The sequence below is a fragment of the Rhamphochromis longiceps genome, linkage group LG11 (genome assembly GCF_057381845.1).
Source record: "Rhamphochromis longiceps isolate RC_006_pf linkage group LG11, R_longiceps_female_GT1.1, whole genome shotgun sequence".
Classification (NCBI taxonomy): Eukaryota; Metazoa; Chordata; class Actinopteri; order Cichliformes; family Cichlidae; genus Rhamphochromis; species Rhamphochromis longiceps.
In genome coordinates this window covers 29,629,258-29,652,500 of record NC_140567.1, presented here as the reverse complement: position 1 = coordinate 29,652,500, position 23,243 = coordinate 29,629,258, and the positions used below count along the sequence as shown (strand labels likewise).

The 23,243-nt window shown below is 42.2% G+C and overlaps 1 protein-coding gene across 2 annotated transcripts in view; it reads right to left on the bottom strand.

The window, feature by feature from the left end:
• The window catches only part of ago3a (argonaute RISC catalytic component 3a), a 36,905-nt gene extending 13,764 nt beyond the window's left edge, over nucleotides 1-23,141 (bottom strand). For both annotated transcript variants that reach the window (XM_085423539.1, XM_085423540.1), the window contains exons 1-9: nucleotides 22,340-23,141; nucleotides 8,224-8,395; nucleotides 7,742-7,862; nucleotides 7,334-7,542; nucleotides 6,024-6,160; nucleotides 1,953-2,087; nucleotides 1,763-1,850; nucleotides 1,041-1,188; nucleotides 747-866 (exon numbers count right to left, since the gene is read on the bottom strand). In XM_085423539.1, coding sequence (XP_085279665.1) covers nucleotides 747-866; nucleotides 1,041-1,188; nucleotides 1,763-1,850; nucleotides 1,953-2,087; nucleotides 6,024-6,160; nucleotides 7,334-7,542; nucleotides 7,742-7,862; nucleotides 8,224-8,395; nucleotides 22,340-22,358 — 1,149 coding nt within the window. In that variant the 5' untranslated portion in view covers nucleotides 22,359-23,141. The remainder of the gene's footprint in view (nucleotides 1-746; nucleotides 867-1,040; nucleotides 1,189-1,762; nucleotides 1,851-1,952; nucleotides 2,088-6,023; nucleotides 6,161-7,333; nucleotides 7,543-7,741; nucleotides 7,863-8,223; nucleotides 8,396-22,339) is intronic.
• Nucleotides 23,142-23,243: the final 102 nt, after the last annotated feature.

Below are 23,243 nucleotides of genomic sequence, written 5' to 3'. Positions count from 1 at the left end.
CACATTAAAGCTATTAAGATTACAACATTTTGTTGAGCCTGCAGTGACCAGATGTGATATAGAAACGTGTAGACCTGCCTCTGCTCACAATATAAAATGAGAATGTAGTCGAGGAGCTTATAAGACCCGTAATTTAACACAAAAAGTGAACGGTACAGCAACCAAGTATCAACAAGCCTAACAATGCACCCAGTCACCCCTGACCCCCAAAAGAGGCTCTTACTTTTGACCTCTACTCTAAACTCAACCACTGGGAATGCATTCTTGAAGCACTACAGAGGGATGAAATGCTCTGCTGGTTTAATTTTAACAGCAGTAAACATAAATACATCAGCAATACATGCAGCAGTATTACTAATAATATGCTACTGAATGAAATTTCAAGCTACCGTTGCCTGATAAACCGATACAAAATGTGTTAAATTATATCACTAAAATATATTAATATTATTATTTAATAATAATGTAGTGTGTGTTGGGTGGGGGGAGGGGGGGATAAACTGTAAGAATAAAACTAAAAATTCAAAATCTAGAACTTCCTTCACATTTTTCCAAGGTTGTCCAGTGGGCCAGATTGGAGCCTTTGCCGGGCCAATTCTGGCCCGTGGGCCTTATGTTTGACACCCCTCTTCTCTACTGAACAGACAATTCTTAAAACACAGCCCTTTATTGTAATTTCCTATATTCAAACCGTGTGCATGTAGAAGACAGGAGAGCCGTATTCAGAGGGCATTTCCAGAACTCACCAGCCTGCTGATCTCCTCCTGTCTGTCAGGTGCAGAGCGAGCTGTGGCTTTGATCATAGTGGAGGTCTGATTATCTGTCAGCTTCTTGATGCACCGTTGACCAGCTACAATATTACACACCTGCAAGGAAACAAAAGCAAATAAGAGGCTTTCCTTTTTTCTTCCCCCCCGGGCAAACCGGAGCTTTTTCCTTCAGCTGCTCTGGGAGCTGCCCACCAGACCATCATGCTTGATTTAATAGTTACTGTCGGACCCCCCCATAACTGAGTGGAAATGCAGCTTCTTTTCTCTCACCTCTAGGGGCAGGTAGGTGTGCTTTTGCTCCTGGCCCACCTGTAGACAGGGTAAATGTGGATATTTGAGCTGCAGGTTGTACTTCTCCCTGAAGTACTGGGCTACAGTACGCTCTACAGTCTGCCCATTCTCCAGCTGCAGAGGGAACCTGCAGAGAGGAGAGTTTTTGTCAAGAGCAATGCAAATGTTAATTGATGTGAGCTATGTCAAGCGCCCCGCGCATTATTTCGCTATTAATTTGCTTAATGTGCAAGTGACAGACAGAAGGTCATCCCTCTGCAAATGCAAAGCTATTCAACTGCTAAAAGTCTTAACATATTTTTTTTATTTGTTTTTAAATAGATATTTGGTTTATTGTCAGTTTCAGGATGAAAGAAATGGCTTAGGGAAGTAAGCAATAACTACCAAGCTTAGATCCACATGTGTTTTTGTCGGGCTTAAACTGACAAATCACTCTTTCTGAGATAATTTCCCTTTTAAAAAAAATAATCAAACTGTAGTCATGGCACAGAGAGCAGTTCAGTCCCGACACTGCAGCCACACAGCTGCCTCACGAAGGGATGACTAACATCGAGCGCATGGTTGTCGGATGAGTCAGCCATTATCTGGTTTCTTTGGTAGTGATTCGGTGAACACATCCTCTGGTTTCCCCTGCCTTCATCTCACTCGCACACTGTTCGCAGTGGCTCCTATTCCCTTGCCCGCCCCAGAGGCTGACTCACGTTTGATGGCTGGCAGGTCGACGGGTCACGTTGCAGACGCGGTACTTCCTCCGCATGGTTCCACAGTGCGTCACCTCCACCTTTAAACCTGGTGAATAATACAAAGTGTTACCATTAAGTATTTGCTTTTGTATGAAGAGCTGTGATTCGTGGAGTCCCAGTTTAATCCGATTTGAACTCAACTCGTCACCTTTGATTTCTTTGGTGAATTTGACCCTGTGCGAGTCTGTGAGAGGCCGAGGCTGCTCGTCGATGTTGTGAATATCCAGCACTTCACACATGAACTGGATCACTGGCTGGGCTTTGTAGAAGGCTGTGGCAGACACTGCAAAGGCAAAAAAAAAAAAAAAAAAAACAACTAGTGTCATTTAGGAACAACAACAAAAAAAAGAAAAAAGAAAAATGAATATGACGCACTGCAAACAATATCTAACTGAAAGAGAGAGAAAGAGAAAAAAGTTATATCCAGTCAAAAATCATGTTTTGTTTATTACTGGACAGGAATCAACATCAGAAAAAATAAAAGGCTGTCCAATCAACAGAAAGAACATTTAGCATTACTTTCTTTTTCTTTGCCAATTTCCCTTTTCAAGTTCGTCTTCTGGTGCACCCATGGAAAACATCCAGTACAGCCACCATTTTTACAGCGATTTCGAAAGTTTCATGACGTCAAGAAAAGCTCATCATCTGCACCGAATTTCCTCTAAGGTGACAAAATGACACCAGCGTTCAAATTCACTTTCAATTTGATGAAGAGAAAGAAGTCACAGGAAACCAAATTTCATGAGTAGAACAGGTGGTGACACTTCTGCCTTTTCAGTGCACGGTTAGCAGGCAGTGGAGGTATGTGCCAATGGGACACTCGCGGCACTTCCCAAAGAAATTGTTTTCAAGTAGAGATAAGAATAAAAAATAAATAAACGCTTAAGTCAAAACCTGACAGTAAAGGACCAAAATCACCATATAAAGACCAGCTGAGCTATAACAGCAAAGACTCCAAAAGGAACAAAGTGTATTCCTGATGTTCATTCAAAATGTGCATGGTAACCACACAGCGCAGGAAGCATGATTCATGCAGAAGGGGATGTGGAGGCTACCTTGCATTAGCACCTTGTGTATAAGCACATAAAAGTAGCTGTGAGATGAGAGAGAGGGGGAAACAAAAAAAGAACAGGTATGACAAAACTAAAAGCCAGATCAAAGGGAACCCAAAAATGGACACGGGGAGATGGAGAAGTGCAGCGGTGAGGATGAGAATCTTGAGACGTAATCTAGTGATGCGTTGTCATCAACATCGTCTCTGAAAACACTAAAAACGCACATCTATGACGCTTAGCTTACCTTCCCACGCATTCTGTTTTCATTATCTATGCGCAGAAGTGTCTGAGTCACCGAAGTAAAAGAAAACTTTTAAAAAGATTTCACTGCTCTGCAATTAAAATAATTTCATTTACACTCACTGGCTACTTCATTAAATACACTTTGCTTGTATCAGGTTGGACCCTCTTTTTGCCTCAGAACTGACTTAATTCTTCACAGCACTGATTCAACAAGGTGCTGGAAACATTCATCAGTGATTGTGGTCCATTTTTACATGATGGCATCAAACAGTTGCTGCCGAGTCGTTGGTTCCACATCCATGATGCGAATCTCCTACTGCTCTATTGGATTGAGATATACGTGAACTCATCGTCATGTTCAAGAGACCAATTTGAGATGATCTGAGATTTGTGAGATGGCATGCTATTCTGCTGGAAGCAGCCATCAGAAGTATACTGTGGTGATTGACATGGTCAGCATCAATACTCCTGTAGTCCAAGAAAATATCCCCCACACGATTACATCACCTGCAGCAGCCTGAACCAAGGATTTATGGCAGGACAGATCCATTCCTTCATGTTGTTTTCACCAAATTCTGACCCTACCTCCATTCATGGGGTAGGGTCAAAATTCTGCTGCTGTAGCTCATCTACTTTAAGATTCTATGTGTTGTGTCTTCACAGGTGCTCTTCTGCATACAGAGTAGCTATTTGAGTCATTTGATTTGAAGCAGTTTGTAAATGCTCCATTGATGTCAGACTACACTCAAAGTTACTTAAATAACATTTGTTTCTTATTCTAATGCTCATTTTGAACCGCAGCAGGTCGTTCTGACCACGACTAAAGTAGTTGCTGACATGTATTTGGCCAATTAGATTTTTAACATTAAAGACCAATTGAATAGGTGTACTTAATGAAGTAGCTGTTGAGAGTACTTACACGCACAAAATGCAGACTGTGGGAGGTAGTGTTAGTTTCCTTCGTGCTTGGCTATTTAAGGCAGGCTTACTACTTTGCTTTACAAATATACAATGCAGCATGTGAATGGTTTGCAAAGAGTCGGAGTTCTAGTTTGCTGATGAAGAGCAGACAAGACACTTCAGGTGGCCAAGTGTTCTGTACAAGAGGCCAAAGAAGACAAAAAAAATCAGAGAGCAGCAGAGATGCTCCAAAAGAGACAGCGGCTTCAAGCACTTAGAACTAAACAAAAGCTGTCTCAAGGAAACGCTCCACACAGCTACCCTCCTGACCCCAGAAACACCCACTAGTCTCATATATGTAGGCACAACAGCACAAGCACACACATACATGCTTCTCTCCGTCTCCACAGCAACAAACTAGTCAGTTCCCATCCAGCCAAGAACCCACTTTCCTCCGTGTTCCTTAGGCGCTCTCTCGCTCACACTCACACACTCTCTTATCAGCAGCCCTGCCAGACACAATCTCCACAAGCCTCCTGCGGTGTGCATATGGCAGGACACATTCTCTGCCATCCCCTCTGCCACATATTTTTCCACAAATAACAACAGATTGAAATTGTAGTGCATTGTCTCGTGTTATGTTTCTCTACTGATAGGAAGCTCAAGCTAGAGCCAATTATTGATTTCGATTTTCAACAGTTCTACTCATTTCCAAACAACCCACATTTAGCCAACAGAATTAACTCGACGCTAACAAATCGAATCGGTTTTCCGGTGACTGAACATAAAACAGCAGGAGTTTCGAGGTTGGTTGCGTGACAACACAAGAGCAAAAAGCTCATCTTTAAGGCTATGTTCACACTGCAGGTCTTAATGCTCAAATCCGATGTTTTTTTCTGCTCGTTCACACTACAAATAAAATGTGACAGCAAACGCGCTCTAGTGTGAACCCTCAAAGCGGCCCGCATGCGCAAAAGAAGGCGTCACACACAACGCACTCTGTTTAGACCAGACCAAAAAATATTGTTTGACTGATGGCCCTTAATATAAAGACTTGTTCCTGACTTTACGTTTCCCAATTTTGCTTTAAGTTATAAAGTTATTTTGTTATTTACATATGGCCTAATAATGATCCTTATTGCAGTTTTAGAGAGGAGCGGTGCTTCAAAGGATAGTTGCAGATTTCTGTCAGAATCTGCAGATCATACAGTACAAATAAAATGTTAACGTTTCTCCAATGTTGTCTTCCCAACAGTTTCACTAACATCTACACTGGATGGCCAGGAAACATTCACGATGTCTTCTCCGGCGCTGATAATTGGCGTCTGTCTTGTGTCAGTGACGTAAAAGATGGATTTAATGCGACATGACCATTCAAACAGCAGTCGCTTTCTGAAACATCAGATATGTATCGGATTCAGTACCACATACTAAAGTGACTCAGATGGGATTTTAAAATATCAGATTTGTGCGGTTCACACGGTCATACCATGATCGGCTATGGGTCGCATAGGGTCCAAAAAGTCGGATTTGATGCGCTTTCGCCTGCAGTGTGAACGTGGCCTAAGTTTCTCTTTAGACTACAGAAGGTATTCATGAAAACATTAGGCCCTCAGTACAGCATGAAGTGAGCCTGCCAGACCCCATCATTGCTATTGAAACAAATAAAGTTTGACATGCATCTATTAAGAAGCATGTCAAAGTTTTGTCCAATAAAGTCATTACATTTCTTCAAATAAAAAGTGGAAAGATCATGTGCAAAAACTCTATAAAAACTGTAACATGGAGACTTGATATTATAATCCAGCTTCCCCAGCTGCAAAAGTGAAACGGCAAAATTGATTTGTGACTGTAAACAACCAAAAATTGAATTACAAAGAAGAGGCTGTGGGTGTTGGGCATTTTTCAATATTTAGTAATATGAGGAATATGGACTTTACTCTTTTGTTTTTGAGTCAAGAATTAAAAAAAAAAAAAAAAAAAAAATGATGGCAAGGAAAACACTGGGTTTTTGTTCTTACCGTCAATGTTTAGCATCATCTTCCACATGGCAGGGCGCACAGATTGGTGGAAACCAAACCAAACTTCCCTCCCACCTCCCAGAGGATGGTCGTAGCCTTCTGGAGCAGAGAAGAAGGATCGGCCCACTGGAGTGTACCTAGATGCAGAAAACGGGGAATTATAAGTTTGATATTAAAGGGAACCCAATCATACTCATTTCCAGCTCCACAATTTTTTTCTGGGCTCTAGTAGAGTAGCTCTATATATGACTAACAGTATATAAATCTGCAGCTTGATGCAGACTGACCGTGTCTGTAAGGAGGTGTTTTAGCAATTCTCCCTTTAAGCCACCTGTTAATCAAGCCAGCTTTCTTCTGATTGGCTGACAGTTGCAAACAGAAGATTAGAAAAGTAAGTGACTGAGGCCAATGCTGTGTACCTGAGATAGCAATATTAAGATATCCCCTCTCAATTACATCATCAAGAGTCCTAAAGCAGAGCATTTAGAGCAGCCTGAATTTTTGGCTCATATGGATTAGCATACCATGATCTCACGGCTATGCCTGAAAAACAAAAGGTCAAATAGGAGCAAAAGAAATCTGTGTTGAAGATGAAGGAAAAAGTTAAATTAGCTTGAATTGAGAATGTAGGTTAATATGAATTTATGCGGAGTCACATTCAGCTGCTGTTCAATATGGCCTGAAAGTACATCAGCGAGATGAGAGGGTGGTAACATTGCCCGGACCCATTAACCTCCTATTACCCGTCCAAAAAGACTCATTATGTATTGTATATAGGTCTCATTCGTCTTTGCAAATCCTACATTTGCAATGTGTCAAAATGCCAATGTAATACCGGGCTGCCAGAACCTGTGAGCACAGCTAAATGAAAGGTGTCGATATTACCACTTTTTAATAATGCTTTGAAAAAGGTTTTCATTACAGCTCTGGCAATATTGTGTTCAACTGTGCTTTTGCTGAGCCTTAGGGAAGCGATACTGAATGAAAGGTGGTAAGGTGCTTGTGAGCGACCGTGTCAGCCGTGTTTGATTTCCGCTGGGATCGGAGTGCTGATATTAGTGCTACTAGGACAAAATAAATACATTGTATTTGCTATGAGTATCTCAGGGATTGGATTTTACAATGTCTGTGTTTGGTGACTGAAGATGAAGCTAAAGAAAGTACAGAAGGTAAAAGTAAATTAAGGATGAAAACGTTCCTAATTTAAGTTCATTCCATAACTTTATCTGCCAGTTATCTTACATGGTATTATAAGGAAATCATTCAAGAAAAAAACAAAAAACAAAACATGACAGCAATAAGCAGCTCACTTCATGGAGGGCAAGTTTCGCAGTACTACGTCCACTGCGTGTACAGGGTTGGTGCTGATAGGCTTGTCCAGCTCAAGGGGTTCAGGCATGCTGCGGCCAGTCAGCACCTCGTGGAGCATGTGCCAGCTGACGAGAGACACGAACTTAATGGAAACTTTGAAGGGCCGATCTTTCCCTCCCTCTCCTGGGAGAGTGACATCCAGGTCCACCTGTGGGCCAAAACAAAAGGAGTGCAGACAGATTGATGCTCTGAACATCGTCTACGTTCTTTAACAACCGCAGGGATGCATCGTTTCTCACTTAAGGTGATAATGAGCAGCTGAGATTGTGTGTCCGAGTACATTCAGTTTGCACTGAAGAAAAAGGAGCGTTTGTCTCCTTTGTGTCTGTGTCTTTTCTGCAGCTCACCCCCGTGGGTGCCACAGGCAGTGGGTTGGCTGTGTACAAACTCCTCTTTCCATCGTAGACTGGCCTGCGATCCCCAAAGATTGTCACCTTGAAGTGCTGCACCATAGAGTCAACCACCTCCCTGCACAAGATGAACACAAAGGATTTGCAGTTGTTCTGTCTCTTGTAAAAAGTGCATGCCGACAGAAGTAACAGGCACAACTTTACACTGTGTGCTGTGAGCTCTCCACTGGACAGAAGCGGCAGTTGGCAGCTATAAGCCAGGCTAAAAAAGCTAGCATTAGATTTTGCTTTCATCCCGTGCCCCTCCTGTACAACACAAACAATATCTTCTGTGTACAACAACTTCAGGTACGCTCTGGCAAGTGCTAGGTCACTTCAAGCTGCTCAATATTTCATGATGGATTAGAACGAGAAATGTAGCTAATGTAAATATTGCATGTGAGAGGTTTTCCAGAAAGCAGCCAGTGGATCAATCTTACCTGTTGACTCGCCGTGGGCACTTGTCAGGCTTGATGTCCACCTCGTAGAGGTAGACATCCATCTTGGGGATCTCCACCTGGAAGCAGTTGGCCAGCAGCTTGATTGGCTTCCCCATGGTGCCATAGCCAGGCCGCCGAGGCATGGAGAACAGGGACTGGGCCCCAACGGCTCCTGAGGGGGGGTAAATTAAAAGATGATGTGAGGTTGATACACATCCTGGAACTTTTAGCATTTTCAGACCTTTAGTTTATCTTCAGTAAAGTCTAAAAGGTGATTAGATTTAGCAATATACTCCTTAGAAGATATTACATTATTTGCTTGGAGTTTCATTTTTGACACAAGCAATTATTTATTCATTTAAAAAAGAAAGAAAGAAAGAAGATGCACGATGAATTAAAAGGTACTTTTATGTTTTTTAATAAACAAACATGCTACACTCAGTGAAACCACATCTAACACTTAGAACTTAATCCTGCATACAGAGGAAAGTCTAGAGATGATGCAGATACGCAGGGAAACACCTAGTAAAGAAATAGTAATGACTGTGTACTGAATACTGTCATACTTTAAAAAAAAAAAAAAGAGTGAGAAAAACCCACAGACATGTAAGCTCTTTGACATGTGCTTCATGACACATCGACTCACAATGAAACATGTGTCCGCCTCATTTTAACTATATACAGAATCTGAATGAGGAGGTGCATGAGTCACCAGATGAAATACTCTTGATGACCAACATATTCAATGATGCAAGACAACAGCTTCTATCATAAGAAATCTCTCATCCAAATAACAACAAACAACAGAAAGACCGCGAAGAAAAAGAAAATAAACAAACTCAATGTTGTGACTTCACATCCCTCTGACATGACTGTCGTCACATTTCAGATGACTTTTAACAGGATCTGCCAACTCAAGGAGGAGCAGGAAAAAACAATGATTCAACTTTCTCCTGGAACTACAACAGCACCGCGCAATATTAATGAAGGCTAGTTGTGTAGCACTAAGAGAACGAAAAACACGTGTTGGGCAGTTGACCTGTGTGCGACACAGATCACACATTTGGTCTTAAGAGAACATGCGCACACCAACACCAAGACCATGAGATGTCTTTGATATGAGTCACTTTGATCCAGAAACAGAGCGTTCTGTTCAACTTAATGCACCACGCTCATGTCAGGGCTATTTCTGGCTCTGCTGAGGCTTGCCTTCACACGGCCCAAATGATTATGCTGATGTGCCAATGCACTGTTTGGATTCAACTTATAATGCCACAGTTCACTAGGATATTGTTATACAAGAGACACTTTTACACAAAAACTCCAGAGAGACTCGCTTTATGCATGCCTCTTCACAACCACTTTTTTCAGTTTTCAATGCCTGGGGCTCTGCCCCCAATGTGTCATTGAAACATGAGTCATATTACGTTTGTGATTCATTGCACATTTCTGACATCTGTGGGTGATACTGGGGTTGAGGGCCCAGCTGAAGGGAAGTTCATAAAAACCTCTCCACAACAGAAACAGAAACCTTCTGTGACGAATCAGCAGACAACGTGAGCTTGTTTATTTACAGTCGGGCTTTGGAAGCTGGTGCTCTCTGCCCTGCTCAATTTTTCAGTTGCTCCCCTGGTGGGCTCTGGAGTGAAGGCTAACAGGGTTGATGGAGGGTAAAGGCCACTTGTTTGAAATCGCTGCTGGGGTAAAATGCTGAAAAAGAGAAGTCTGGAATTCCTGTCGTGGTCGTCTCTCCCACACAAAACTATGTGCACACGTACTTTGTAATGGTAATTCCCTTGGGCCCCTTAGTGAAACTTGTGAGGTAAGCCTGATTTGAGACACACAGGCGAAACAGAAAAGAGGAGGAAGACATGCTGATCAGTCTGAATGAAAGCAAGAAAAGGTGTGTGCCAATTCCACAAATTCCAGTCCTTGATACAAACTTCCAGAAGCTCTTCATTAATAAGAACGCTTCTTTTTTGTTACGGTCCCAGTGAGGTTGGGAAGTATTAGAGGGGTGGCAGGGAGTGGTAGGATTATAGTAGGCAGAGTTGGCTTTTTCTAGCTTTCATCTACCTCTGACTTCCATTCAGTGTGAGTCACAGAGCCACCACAGGCACAGAAACACATACTTGAGCATCCTGTTCCTGGATTATGCAGTGAGTGAATTACAGGAGCAATGATGGGGTCTTGCAGTGAATAAAAGAAAAAAGAAAGAAAAAAGAAACGAAGAAACAAAAACAAAAAAAAGGCATACCACAGAGCAACAAGCTGTGGCATTGCACACACAGACACACACCCCTACCACTTACTTTTGTTTCGATATGAAAACCACACACGGATGTACAGTAATTTGTAGCTGTGGTTTTGCACCGGCATGCTGAAAGAAGGGCCTTATATTTCCCACGTTACACAATTAGTTACCATTTCTGGCATTTCGCACAAATGTCACGTCTTCCTGAAACAAACGTTTAGTTCTTTGAAGCTAAACGTCCCATCAACCTGCCTCCTGCAGTCATGCCGTCGTGGCATCGAAACAAGTTGTGCCGCTGTAATCAAAACACCGGTCCCATCACTGTGGTATTTGGCTAGACGGCCTCTGCATTCTTTAGCTTCCTGTGAATCGCGATTATGGGCGAGTCTGTCACTTTTGCAAATGTTTTGAGATCATGTAATGGTGCATGCAAAGTGAAAATCTCCACAGAAACAATTCAAAAAACTTAAGTTTCCTTAAGCCCCAAACTTCTTGTGCACAGCAAAAAGAAACCAAAAGATTTTTTCCTTTTATATAATCTACTTAGATTTCTGCAGATGAATAAAACCTGCCAAAGTATGCATTTGCAGCGATTACTGCTTGCTGTGAACATAGATGGGACCTCACAACATTACGCGCATGGCAGGCACCATGCTGTGATGCTGAAAATTTACCAAGCATGGCACACAGATGTGTTTTTACAGCATTTTCCAAATAGCCACCCTGACCCCGATCATTCAGCAACAGGCCAAGTATCTCTCCCTGCATCTTTCTCTCCTGAAAGCTGCATCTCAGTTCCCTCCACAGACAGACATAACAAACGGAGTTATCGACAAAAGCAGGAACAAGAAGGCCTGAGAGGAAAGTTTAACTGAAGATGGTGGTGGAGTGACCGTGAGAGCAGTACAAATCTCACGCTTTGTTATAAAAATTTTTTTTAAAACCACAGTACCAGTATAAAAGATTTAGAGGTAACTCTCAGCAAGACGTTCATGACAACTAAGTACTGATATTTTTATACGATGACTCAGACCTTGACAATCAAACCTTGGGGACACTTGGGGCTTGCTAGGTGTGTGGGAAGCTGTACAACCCACAACACGCAAGCGTGATACACTAATTTACAGTAACATCTATAGAGGAAAAAACACGAAATGATAATCAAAATATGCAGAGGGCATTAAAGTCTTCGACTGCTGGCGGAGCGCCTGTTACAGTTTGCCTTTACAAACAGTGAAATCTGAACCACAGACGTGTACATCAAAACGGTTACCAAGTCTTTGTAGACTCAGCATCTGTAAGCGTTCGAGGAAACCTCCGCAAGTTGAAAAATACCACGCTGCATGTGTATTTGTGCACTGTGCACTTTTAGGTAATTACAGGAAGGACGTCTTAAACAGAAGAGAGTAGATGTAATCTATAAGTATGTTTTCCCCCAGGCTGTAATGTGCAAAGTAAAAGAGGGCAAAAAGTCAAAAAAAATAATAATCTACGTTCATTCATGTATTTAATTTTTTTGGTTGAGAAAAAAAAAAAAAAAAAAAGGAAAAAAAAAAAAAAAAAGGTTTTTAAGCCCTGGGATCAGTTATTTGTTTTAATTTTAGGGCAGTTATTTAAGACAATGAGTGTGCTAAAGACTGGATTTATTTGTATTTTTTCTCGCTAACATGGCTTCGTCTGGGTAACAAACCTGGATTCAAATCAACTGGAGCCTTTGTGTGCAGAGTTTCGCCGTGCTTCTGCGAGGGTTCTCTGTGGGTACTATGGCTTCCTCCCACAGTCATGCATGTCAGGTTATTCTTAGCAACACTAAATTGGCTCTAGGTGTGAATGTGAGAGTGACAGATTATAACCTGGACAGGTCACCAATCTACCTCTTGCCCTATGACAGGCATAGGCTCCGGCCCAACTGCAACCCTGAATTAGACAAACAGAAGAAAATGGATGGACTGCCATTTAAGAGGTTCTAAAATGTTGCCAAATCTTACAAAGCTCCATAATACAATTTTATTTATGTAGCGGCAAATCACAATAGTTGCCTCAAGGCACTTATATCGTAAGGTAAAGACGTTACAATGATAAAGTGAAAACCCCAAGATGACCCCCTATGAGCAAGCACTTGGCGACAGTGGCAAGAAAAAAAAACAACAACTGCCTTTTAGCAGAGAGAAACCTCTGGCTGAACCAGGCTCACGGAGTAGCAGCCATTCGCTGCGACCTATTTGGGATGAGGGGCCAGAGACAGGGCTGAGATGTTAGGCATCTCCACATTTAAGAGAATTACTAGTGGCCACCAGTGCTACCTCTCAACATCCTAATAGATATACCCATAGTATCAATTTGAAACTGCCGCATCACCTTGTTCAAGTTATCACAGTCACAAACTTCAGTGGCCACGTCGCTTGCCCACCCAGCACAGTGACGCCAATACCCCATCAGCCTGCAACGGCTGGGAGGGTAAAAAGTAATACAAGGCTTTTCAAAGTGAAAACCAAACACCTAACAAATGACAGTCCGTCCCACATCGAAGTAGCATTTTCTGTTAGCAACAGGCTCAATGACAAATGACCATTTCCATTTTTTCTGTGCTTGAAAAATTCAGAACCTGAATTAATCTACCGTAGTTTCACTGATAGCAGATTTCTTCAATGACATAAGTTTTTAAATATTGTTTTGAAAGATTAACATTAACAAATGTGTCATCCACAATTTACACCATGTTTAAATATAATAAGTTCCAAAGACAGCTGTGAATCTTGACAGTTTAAGCTTTCAAAGAACATTTGCTTTATTTTTCATTTCTTTGCACACCAGACATTCTGCAACACAATTCATCTCTTGCATGTAAAGCACGCTGCATTCAGACGTCTTTATCGTTTATCATTATCATGTTTTAAATAGTTTTAACAGTTTCTCATTCATACTTCTTTAACATCTTCACTTTAGCACTATGTGGCACTTGTAATGTGTAGTCACGTCGAACACTGAATCTTGGTCACAGTGACAATTTCCATGTTTGTTTTACATGAGAGTGAAGAAAACAGGACGATTGCTTAAACCGATTCTGCCAACATTATGTGGGGTTCATGTGTAAAATTGGCTTATGTGAAATGTTGCTACAACTTAAGCTAATCTTCCAATTAACACAGATCGACTAATCAAGATTAAACCTGGTTTTTTTGGTTCCATTTCCTCTGAATTTAGACCTATTTAAGAGCTTATTAAAGATTACAGTGAGCATTTCTCTGAACGTGTTTAATTTGTTCCCAACTCAGCTCACGCAAAAGCACTTCTGCCTCCTTTTACATCGTCACATCATGATGAAATAAATAAGAATCCACACGCAGTCATTGATATTAAATTAGATGCCTTAGTGGCTTCTTTGTATTACTAGAAAACCTTTGGCAAAGACAAGTGAAGATATTTGGTTTTATTAATTGTAAACAACCCTACTGAGCCATCAGTGCCACACTGCTCTGCAGTGGTGCACATGGAATAAGATACAAGTAAACATTATATCACAAACCAATAATTGAGATGCCTTTCTTAGAGTATGAATATTTTCAAGAAACATCTCAGCAATGTGAACTCATTTCACTCCGCTGCTTTGCAACACCACACAGTCACACTGTACACAGTGGGCTCAGAGCCAGAATAACTAGCTGGTGAGAAGCTCGGCTGACATCCAGTCCTTGCTAACTCCCTCAGCCACATCCCCCAGTACACAAACGTCCACGCTACTAACGAGTGCACATGTCCACACACCAACACACACACACACACACACACACACACACACACAAACAATACAGCTGTTGTGTTTCTAATCCGGAGAGGCCAGCGCTGTGGGAACAGGGAGAGTGCTCCGTGGCCAGGCACAATGGCGTCAGTCCCAACACCCAGATCCTAGAAACACACACACAAACACACACACTCAGACATACGCAGAAAAACTGACAGCAAGGATTGATGCACACCATTCACAGCCAGACTCCTCCCTTCTTCTTCCACCCTCATCAATCTCAAGAGTGTTGCATTTGGCACCCAAGGGAGTCGCTGCCACTCTCTACCACGGATAGACACCAACAAGATGCCACATACTGACAGGCTGACGAGTCCCTGATCAGACACGAGAACAAACTGAAGCAGAACGTGAGCTAAAGAGTGGATGTTAAAGTAATTTATTAATTAAAGTAATTATTACAAGAATGCAATGGATTTCAATCATTACTACCAACTTTTTTTTTTTTTTTTTTAAAAATCACTCAATCCATCCATCTTCTTCTGCTTATCCAATTCAGGATCATTGGAGTGCTGGAGCCTATTCAAGCTGTCACAGGTGAAAGGCAAGGTACACCCTCGCATTCACAAATGCAGATTAAAATTCAAACTTGCAAAGAACAAACCATACACAAATATACTCCAGACACATCACTTCCTCTGCAAACAGTCAGTAATAAAATCTGAGGGTTTTTTTCTGGAAATCACGGACGCAAAATCTTCCAGGTAAAAGAGGAATGAGACCATCCAGTTCATTATCAGTGCACAGTTTACGAGCCTGACTGTGTGGAGGAATAAAATGAAGCGACTGGAGTTTATCCAGAGCTTTTCTAATCTGACCACTCAAAGCAGGTTACACTACAAGCCACATTTTGCCTTTTCGCAGAGATTCACACTGCACTTAAGTGCTCAATCCACCTTGCATTCAAGCTGACAACTAATTTAGAATAAGCTACCATGCATGTTTTGGAAGTCAGAGTAAAAGGCTAAATAGACCAGCACTTACATAGCACTTTTCTACTCCAAGCATTAAAGCCAATACATGTTATGTTCATCAATTCACACATAAATACAGTGCTCTTAAAAAATAAATAAATAAAAATAAAATGTAACCATCAAGAACGTGCTCACACTTCAGTGGATGCACTGGGCATTGCGTATCTTACCTAAGAACACTTTGAATTGCAAACTAGAAGGGCAAGTAAGCCAGGGATTGAACCACCAACCGCCTGATCAGTGAATGACCTGCTCTACCAGATCTCCAGGCATTTCTTTGTGGAGCCTGAATTTTCTCCCTGTGCCTGAAAGCTCAACAAAGAAAGACAAGGAGATCAGGAGGTTCACGTGGATAACTGTGAATTCACAATTAACGCTGAACAATGTACACCAACCAACCGCGTTTAAGCCACTTCCCTAACATAGTAACGGTTCCTCTTGTATCTTCAAAACAGCTTTGACCTCAAGAGATACTGTATTCTGTGGTGGCTGGGACATTGTTGGTGGATGTAGCTCAAGTTTGTTCAAGCTAAACTCGGGGAAACTCAATTAAATTGGGATCTCGAGAATTTGAAGGGAGAGTGGGTGCCAATGCCTTGTTGGTAAGAGTGTGCAACAGTGTTTAGTTGGGTGTTATGTGCCAAAGTAACGTCCACGTGAATGCCAAGACTGAAGGTTTCCCTCCAGAATATCAAGATGTACAGGTTTTAGGGTAACATATGCTGCCATCTACGTGACGCATTTTTTCCAAGAAAAATCAGCAAGAAAATACCAAACTACATAATTTGCATACCAAGTATGTGCAGAGAAAGAGTTTCCGTGCCAAACTGGCCTGGCTGGTGTTCAGAAAGGTCACAGACTGATAACATTCATCAACTATGAAACTGAAAGAGAGGGGGAAAACTAAAAAAATCAATACATAAACACGAAGGCCCAAAATTATTAAGCAACAATTAAAAATGTACCTTCAAAACTGTAACAACTGGTTTTGTTCCAAGAAGAGGTCAGGGTAAAGTACCCCTCACCCCTCAGGAATCATTTATTATGAGAAAATTCTTCTGACTCACTGGCATTAGGCCGTCTTACTGACTCAGCTTATGCATATTTTATACATACATTTATTCATATGTAGATAGATGTGTGTACTTACACACAAAAAGTCCTAGCTGTGTTAAAATGACCGGGAGAATTTATTCAGGCAGGCTAAATGGGGCTTTCCGTTCTACTAGTCCAGGCTGAGTGGAAAAGTGGATGGAGCAATCTAATAGCTTAACTACAACCGAAACAGAGCAACACTTGATGTTGTGTTAAAGTGTTAATAAGAACCGGCTTACATTAAAAGTTTGTTTTAAAACTGGACTTTAATAAATAATAGTTAATATAATTAGAGCTAAAGGTTTTGAATTATTTACACAGTTAACACCTTGATACAACCGAGACAAATGAAATAAGCATCAACGTATCGTTTAGCCTCTGGCCATGTACGCTTTTCCTTTAGTCTAATTTCCCACATTTATACAAAGAGAGTTCAAAATGGCTGTTTAAAGTCTTCAGCTTAACGTTTTAGATCTACTAAATACATGTCTGAGGCCAAAGGCCAACAATCAGAAATGACTGACTTCTGATCGTACTGAAAAATTGATGTAGTCCTCTAACATATCAGCAGAAGGTAGAAATGAAGGGAATCACTGGCCTCTTAAATGACTCCCTCTGGTTCTGCTGAATTATTCTGTCATTACATCACCTGAGAAGCATTTAAATCAACCTCCTCTTTTCCAAACAAATGCACCTCTACCTTACGTGACTGCCTATTGACAGCTGTCTTGTCAATGCCGAATGGAATAATAATGAAGATAGTCTGCTGGAACTGATTAACCAATATACTTCTGTTTTTTCTCCAGTGAGCTCAAAAACAAAGCACACAGACACATTTCCCTATCTCAGTCACCACCCGCCCCCTTCTTCCTCTCCATATCACCCCCCCAAAGAAAAATGAGACCCTTAGAGCTCCCCCCAAAAACAGATCTCAGGAAGGGGGGGGGGGGGGGGGGGAAGGTGGAGGTGGAAAAGAGGGCAAGGTGACACATCACAGACCTCTAGCTTTTCACAAAATGCACACCCACTAGCTGCAAGCCCAAAACATGTGTCATACAGAGTTGCCGCCCAGTATACTACTGCAACACATGACTAACACTTTTTCAATGAAAATAAGAGGACCACAGCATTTAAGGGATGATGTTAAAATGGTTCTGATAGCTTATTTATCAGATTTTATTTTGGGAAACGCAACAATAAAAGGCAAGAGTACAGCAACCTTTATTCTCCTCAGTTGAGGAATGAACAGACCAAAAACAGACCTAGCTTCCGGGTCGCAAAAATGAAGCAGAAGTGCCTTAAACCAGTGTTTTATCTGAATGCCACCAGATGGAAACAGCTATGGCTACAAAAAGACCTTCTGTCCTGTAGAAGCACATGGAAAAAAAGTCATTTGCATTGACCTCTAAACATTTTCCTCCTGAGTTTATGGTCTCAGTCAAATTAAACCTATTTTATAAATCTTTTAACAGTCAGATCTAAGCCTCCTCGTCGCATCTATTTTCTGTAACCAAGACAGCAGCGGTGGCGACGCTCAACTCCGTTAAAATGTTCCAACAACAGCCAACACTTACCATTTCCATATTACATTAAGAGATTATATTCTGTTTAAAATAAAGAAAGATGTTTTTAGGAAGCTTTGGTCAATAAAACAACAACAACAACAACAACAACAACAACAGAAAAAAAAAACTCCCTACAAAACAACTAAAAAGCAATGCTAAATTGCATTCTCCATAGAAACCAGCAACAATATACCAATGTTAACATTATGGGTGGCTGGGGTTTTAGACGGGGACTGCCTATTGTCAGCAGGCTGCTTGAATGAACTGAGCATTATGAGGAGAGACTGCAAATCAAGTACTAAGCCCTCCCTCAAAGCCGACCCCACTGTCTGCTGAAAATCCACAGAGAATCAACGTACAAGGAGAATGACAGGGAAGGCAGAGTTTCCCACTGGGGCACAGAGAAGGATACAGAAGCAGTAACCCGGGAGGGAATGGGGGTGGTAACTGTGTGAACTTAAAGAAAAAAAGAAAAGAAAAAGAGCGGGAAACAAACGCACGAGTGTGAGAAAAACAAGTGGGGAACGAAACGAAGAGAACAAAAGCAAGACGGTGGTGCGACAAACAAACACTCATTTTCCAGAGTCGTTCTTCATTAAACTAGTTCATGTCCCATTAATGTGTTAATGGACAGTAAAACCCACTTCCAAGGATGCCTTTCATGTGAAGCTGACTCATCTCCAGCCAGCTCAAATCCCACCTGCTTACTCGGTGTAGTGTGTCAGCTGGAAGGTGGGGGAGCCCCCCCTGCTGTACTGTACGTGCCGTCTCATTGTCTTCCAGTAAATCTTTCAATATGCCCAGTATGTTTATATATACAGTTGTTTCCACTAAAGCTGTTCAAGGAATCAATCTTTAATTTCAAACTCTACTTTTGCAGTTATTAAAGTGAGAAAACCAAGATAAACCCATTACCATGCTCTATTTTGCAGGGCAGTAACTCTCTTGATTTCCTATTCAGCACATCTTTCCCCCCCTGTAGTTTTGACCTTTTCATAAAGACTATCTGCTATTTTTGTGGCAGGATTACTTCAGTCCACGAAGATCTATTTCTTTAGTTTTTCACTTGACTTAAAGGTAATTCATTTCATTGAACGCAAGTTTCTTCTTGAGATAATTTCCCCCCATAAGCGAGCAGCCCTATGAGCAACAAGTCTTTAGGATTTTCAGAATGACAGACTTAATCATTTTGCTCTCCTCGAGCTGTAACACCTTCATATGAGGGGTTTTCCTGAATGGGCGTCGTTAATGCACTCCGCTGAGCCTGATCAGCCCCTACACAATAAAGGCCATTACTTTTATAATAATACAAAGGTTAGAAAGATTCAGAGTTTTCTGCATTTCCTCATAAAATGTTTTACAGTCAGAAGCAGGTTATGTTTATTTGCAAACAAATGTTTTAATCTCACAGAGAAACTAACGTAGGCTTTGGAGATCTATTTGAGAGCGTCAACATTTCCAAGTTTATAGCCAGAGAGTTGCTTTTTAAATTTCTGATGCAGCTGGCACCGAATTCCACAAATTGATGAGTTTACTGTGCAAATTCTGGCATGTAGCTCAGGAGGTTGAGAAGTCATCCACTAATTGGAAGGTTGGTGGTTCAATCCCTGGCTGCTCCAGTCTGCGTGCCTAAGTATCCTTGGACAAGATACTGACCTGATCCCGAGTGTGAATGGGTGAATGAGGTATGTTGTTCTGAGTGCTCCAGTAGAAAAAAAAGAAAAAAGGGCTATATAACAACCGGTCCATGTACTTCATAAGATTAATTAATATTTCTTTCTCTAGAGAAGGGTCAGAATAAATCTGGGGAACCGTCAAGTTGGATCACACTGGCTAATGCAGGTAAACAGACCAAACAGCTGGACAGCCTTTTTCTCAGCTGTTCCCTTTACGGGACACCAGAGCGGATCATCTGCCTACATCTCCCCCTCACCCTCTTTCACCACATGAGCTGTCGTTGTGGTCTTCCTCTTTTCATCTTGACTTTCACCTCACTCTTCCACACCCTTTTTCCTTCTTTCAGCATCCCTCCTGACTAGGATACTACTACACACTACATAATGTTGTTAAAAATCAGCAACACAGTGGAAATTACTGAGATCAGGTTAATGCTACCTTCATAGAAGTTGATCTAGCATTAAGCATGAGAAGAAAGATGACGGCTGGAAGTGACAGGTGTCATATTTGCGGATTTTGTTGTTGTTTTTTTTAATATATTAATCCCATTTGAAGCAGACTGAACTGCTATTTTCAATTTGCTGCGAGCAAAATTTAGGTGCAAAGCAATGTGTTTGATGTGATTATTTCCTTCTGTGCCAACAGTTACGTGAGAGATTGATGACTGGAGAACAAACAAGAGGGTGCACAACAAATCACAGCACTAAAGCAACGTATTTCCCAAAATACCCACCGCTTATTTAAAGGCTCTCTTGTATAGCGCCACACAAGAAAAACCTCCATCATACTGATGCATTTTAAATATAATCTGTGAAACATCTGAGCTAGGTATTAACAGCTCCACATGGATATCATAGTACGGGAAGATGTTGGTGTTGCGGTTTGATGTCTCGGTTTCAGATGTGTCACACCCCCAGTGCCACTGAAACCTTCAAATCTCTGCGTTCTGCGTGTCAAAAGAATACAGATTACTTTAAATACGAGTCCTATATAACTGTGCCCGTGATTTGAACATTATCACTAGTTCTGGCTTAAAAACTCAGCCATAATGTAATATTACTTCAATAACAAGTGAGAAAGTGTTTGGGGACACGCTGTGGAGTTAACACATCAAAATGGATTTGATTTATTTAAAACTCAAAAGCCTTCTACTCATTACACCCTTGGTGCTAAGCTCTCCAGAGCCATGATTTCCTTACCACATAAGCTGCTGCTCAGACCAGTTCTGGAGAGAAGAGTCGCTGTCAGTTTCTAATTCAGCAGGCAATCCATTTGCATTTTCACACCACTCTCCAAGCCACTGACTAACTGACTGACGGAAGACCCTCTTTCAATTATTCACCCAGACAGAGCTGACTGCAGCCGTCAGTGATATGGGATTGTGAACCAGTATGAAGACCAATAATATTAATACCCTGAAGCCTCAAACCTGCACATTAAAACTACCTCTGTTTATTTGTTTGTATTAATGCATTAATGCTTTCCAAAGTGAAAGCATGAAGCACGCTCTTTAATGCACTTAATGTTAGGCTGGCTAGCAGTATGCTCTGCATGAAATTGCAAATCGGCTAACTTTTCTTCTTTTGGGGAAGAGGCAGATTAAACATCCTGTTTAACTGGGAGATAACAAGCTAGTCATTTGGCCTGTGAGAACACGCCAAGTTTATTCTAGTTCAAAGGGCACACTGTGCATACACGTTTTACTCTACTGTAGGTGCTCGGTTACTAGGAAAACACCTTGTGGTCCCTTCTACTAGCAATGCTGGGAAGTGTCCCACCTGAGAGGAGCTGAGATGATAATGAGACATTAGGCAGCAGAGAGGGATCTCCTCTGAAGAGGAGGAGGTGGGCAGTGAACCAACTGCTGTATCATGTGTCAGTGGCTGATCAAGAGTACCTAGCATTCAGTTTATGGTCACATAAGTGGAAAGCTTCCGTTACAGATGAGACAAAGGCCAGGTGGTTCAGACAGTTTAACTGCCACTAAGACCAAGAGAAAGAGCCTGGATGCAGCCAGGTGACAGCATGCATCTCCGGCGACATTCAAAAGTGTGCAATGTTACATAAGGTCACAGATAAAAATGTGTTATAACACAGTTTTCTAGTCTTTAAGGCCAATTTAAAACAATTATCTCTGGCTCAACAGCCATAACTGAAGTTTGGCAACTCCCTCATTAGGAAAGGTTAAAAATGTTTTAGTATACACAAATATGGGGCATGACAAAGCACATCTTTTAGATCGTAGATGCAGGAAGAGGATGCCGCTCCTAAAATATGCCGAGGTCAGTTTGGGGTCAGTTGTTGACCAAGACCGGGGGGTGGAAGGCCAGGCCAGAGTTCACCCTCTGCCACAAGCCACACTGGATTTGAAGTCTTCTATAATGCAGAGACTCATCTTCAGCAGCTGTCCCCACATCTGACTGATGAGTTTGCGCTGAGATCTCTCCTCATCACCCGGCAGAGCTGTGTTATGGACAGGTCAGTATTTAACCTGTGAATACAGCCTGGTATGACTGGCGATTTTCAATGAAACCATTTCAACTGTGACGCATGTTTAGGCAAATTAACTGCAGGGCGGACAAAAAGAAAAACTCCCTGGTTACGGTTAAACGCCTTCGGCTGAAGAAAGCCCCACATCCCGATGTTTCATTTCACCGACGCTAGCTAATAATATTACGTTTCTCAGGAAACGCGACTCCTACGACTACCGTGAAGCACCAAACGAATCAGTAAGGACAGAATAAATTACCTGTAGTTCCGATTTCCATTCATGAGGTCAATGCCCGGTTCACTTCCCGGATCACAGTTGTCAAACGTTTGGGACTCTTCCTCCGTTCAATCCGGTGTCTCCTTCGGCTGTGCACCGCCTCTGCAGCGCTGAGTGGCCGAGGGTCCTGGTCTCTCTGTGTCCTGTCAAAGGAGGGGGGGGGGGCCTCCGGCACGGTCACTTCGCCGGCCGAGGGTCTTCAGAGTCTCCACAAACCGCCGTTTGCACTCGGTCAACGTATCCAATCGGATTTCACTGCCACGGCGAAAGCTGCTGGCTGCTCAACGCGGCGCTGTGGCAGTGAAAACCTGCTAGTTAGCCAAGTTAACTCACTAGCCAGGCTCGAGTGGGGTGGGGGGGGGGGGGTGGGGGGGGGACAGTGGTTTGAGGAGCTGTCAGGATATCATCACAGCGGGGTCACGGAGTCCAAATGAATCCCTACCGATATCTGATCATTAAAAGAGACGTCATAAATTCGTATCTACAGCAAAGCTAATGTCGGGAAAGCAACCCTAATTAGCTAGCTGACTAGCTAGGCTGTCGGAGAGTTGGAATTCTGTCAGACGACGGCTACTTTTCCTGCGTTAAAAACAGCTGCTGATACGGGCCCTTCTCCCGAGGGCCGTACACCCACGACGTCGTCCTCCGTAGTATGCGTTCAGCTGCCAAAAGTAAAGCTGTCAACAGCGCGATGTATGCGCCGATAAGTGTCACGATCTCCAGTCTGGTTGACAGATCAACTCTGCAAAGCTTCGGCAAGCCAGCTAAATATGGTGAAGTTGCCTTTCTGACACCGACAGGAAGAGGTGGGCCCGTGTCACCAGACGTCAGACCGCCAGCTCCGCCCTCACCCAAAGGTAACCCCACCTTTTGAATGAATTACAGT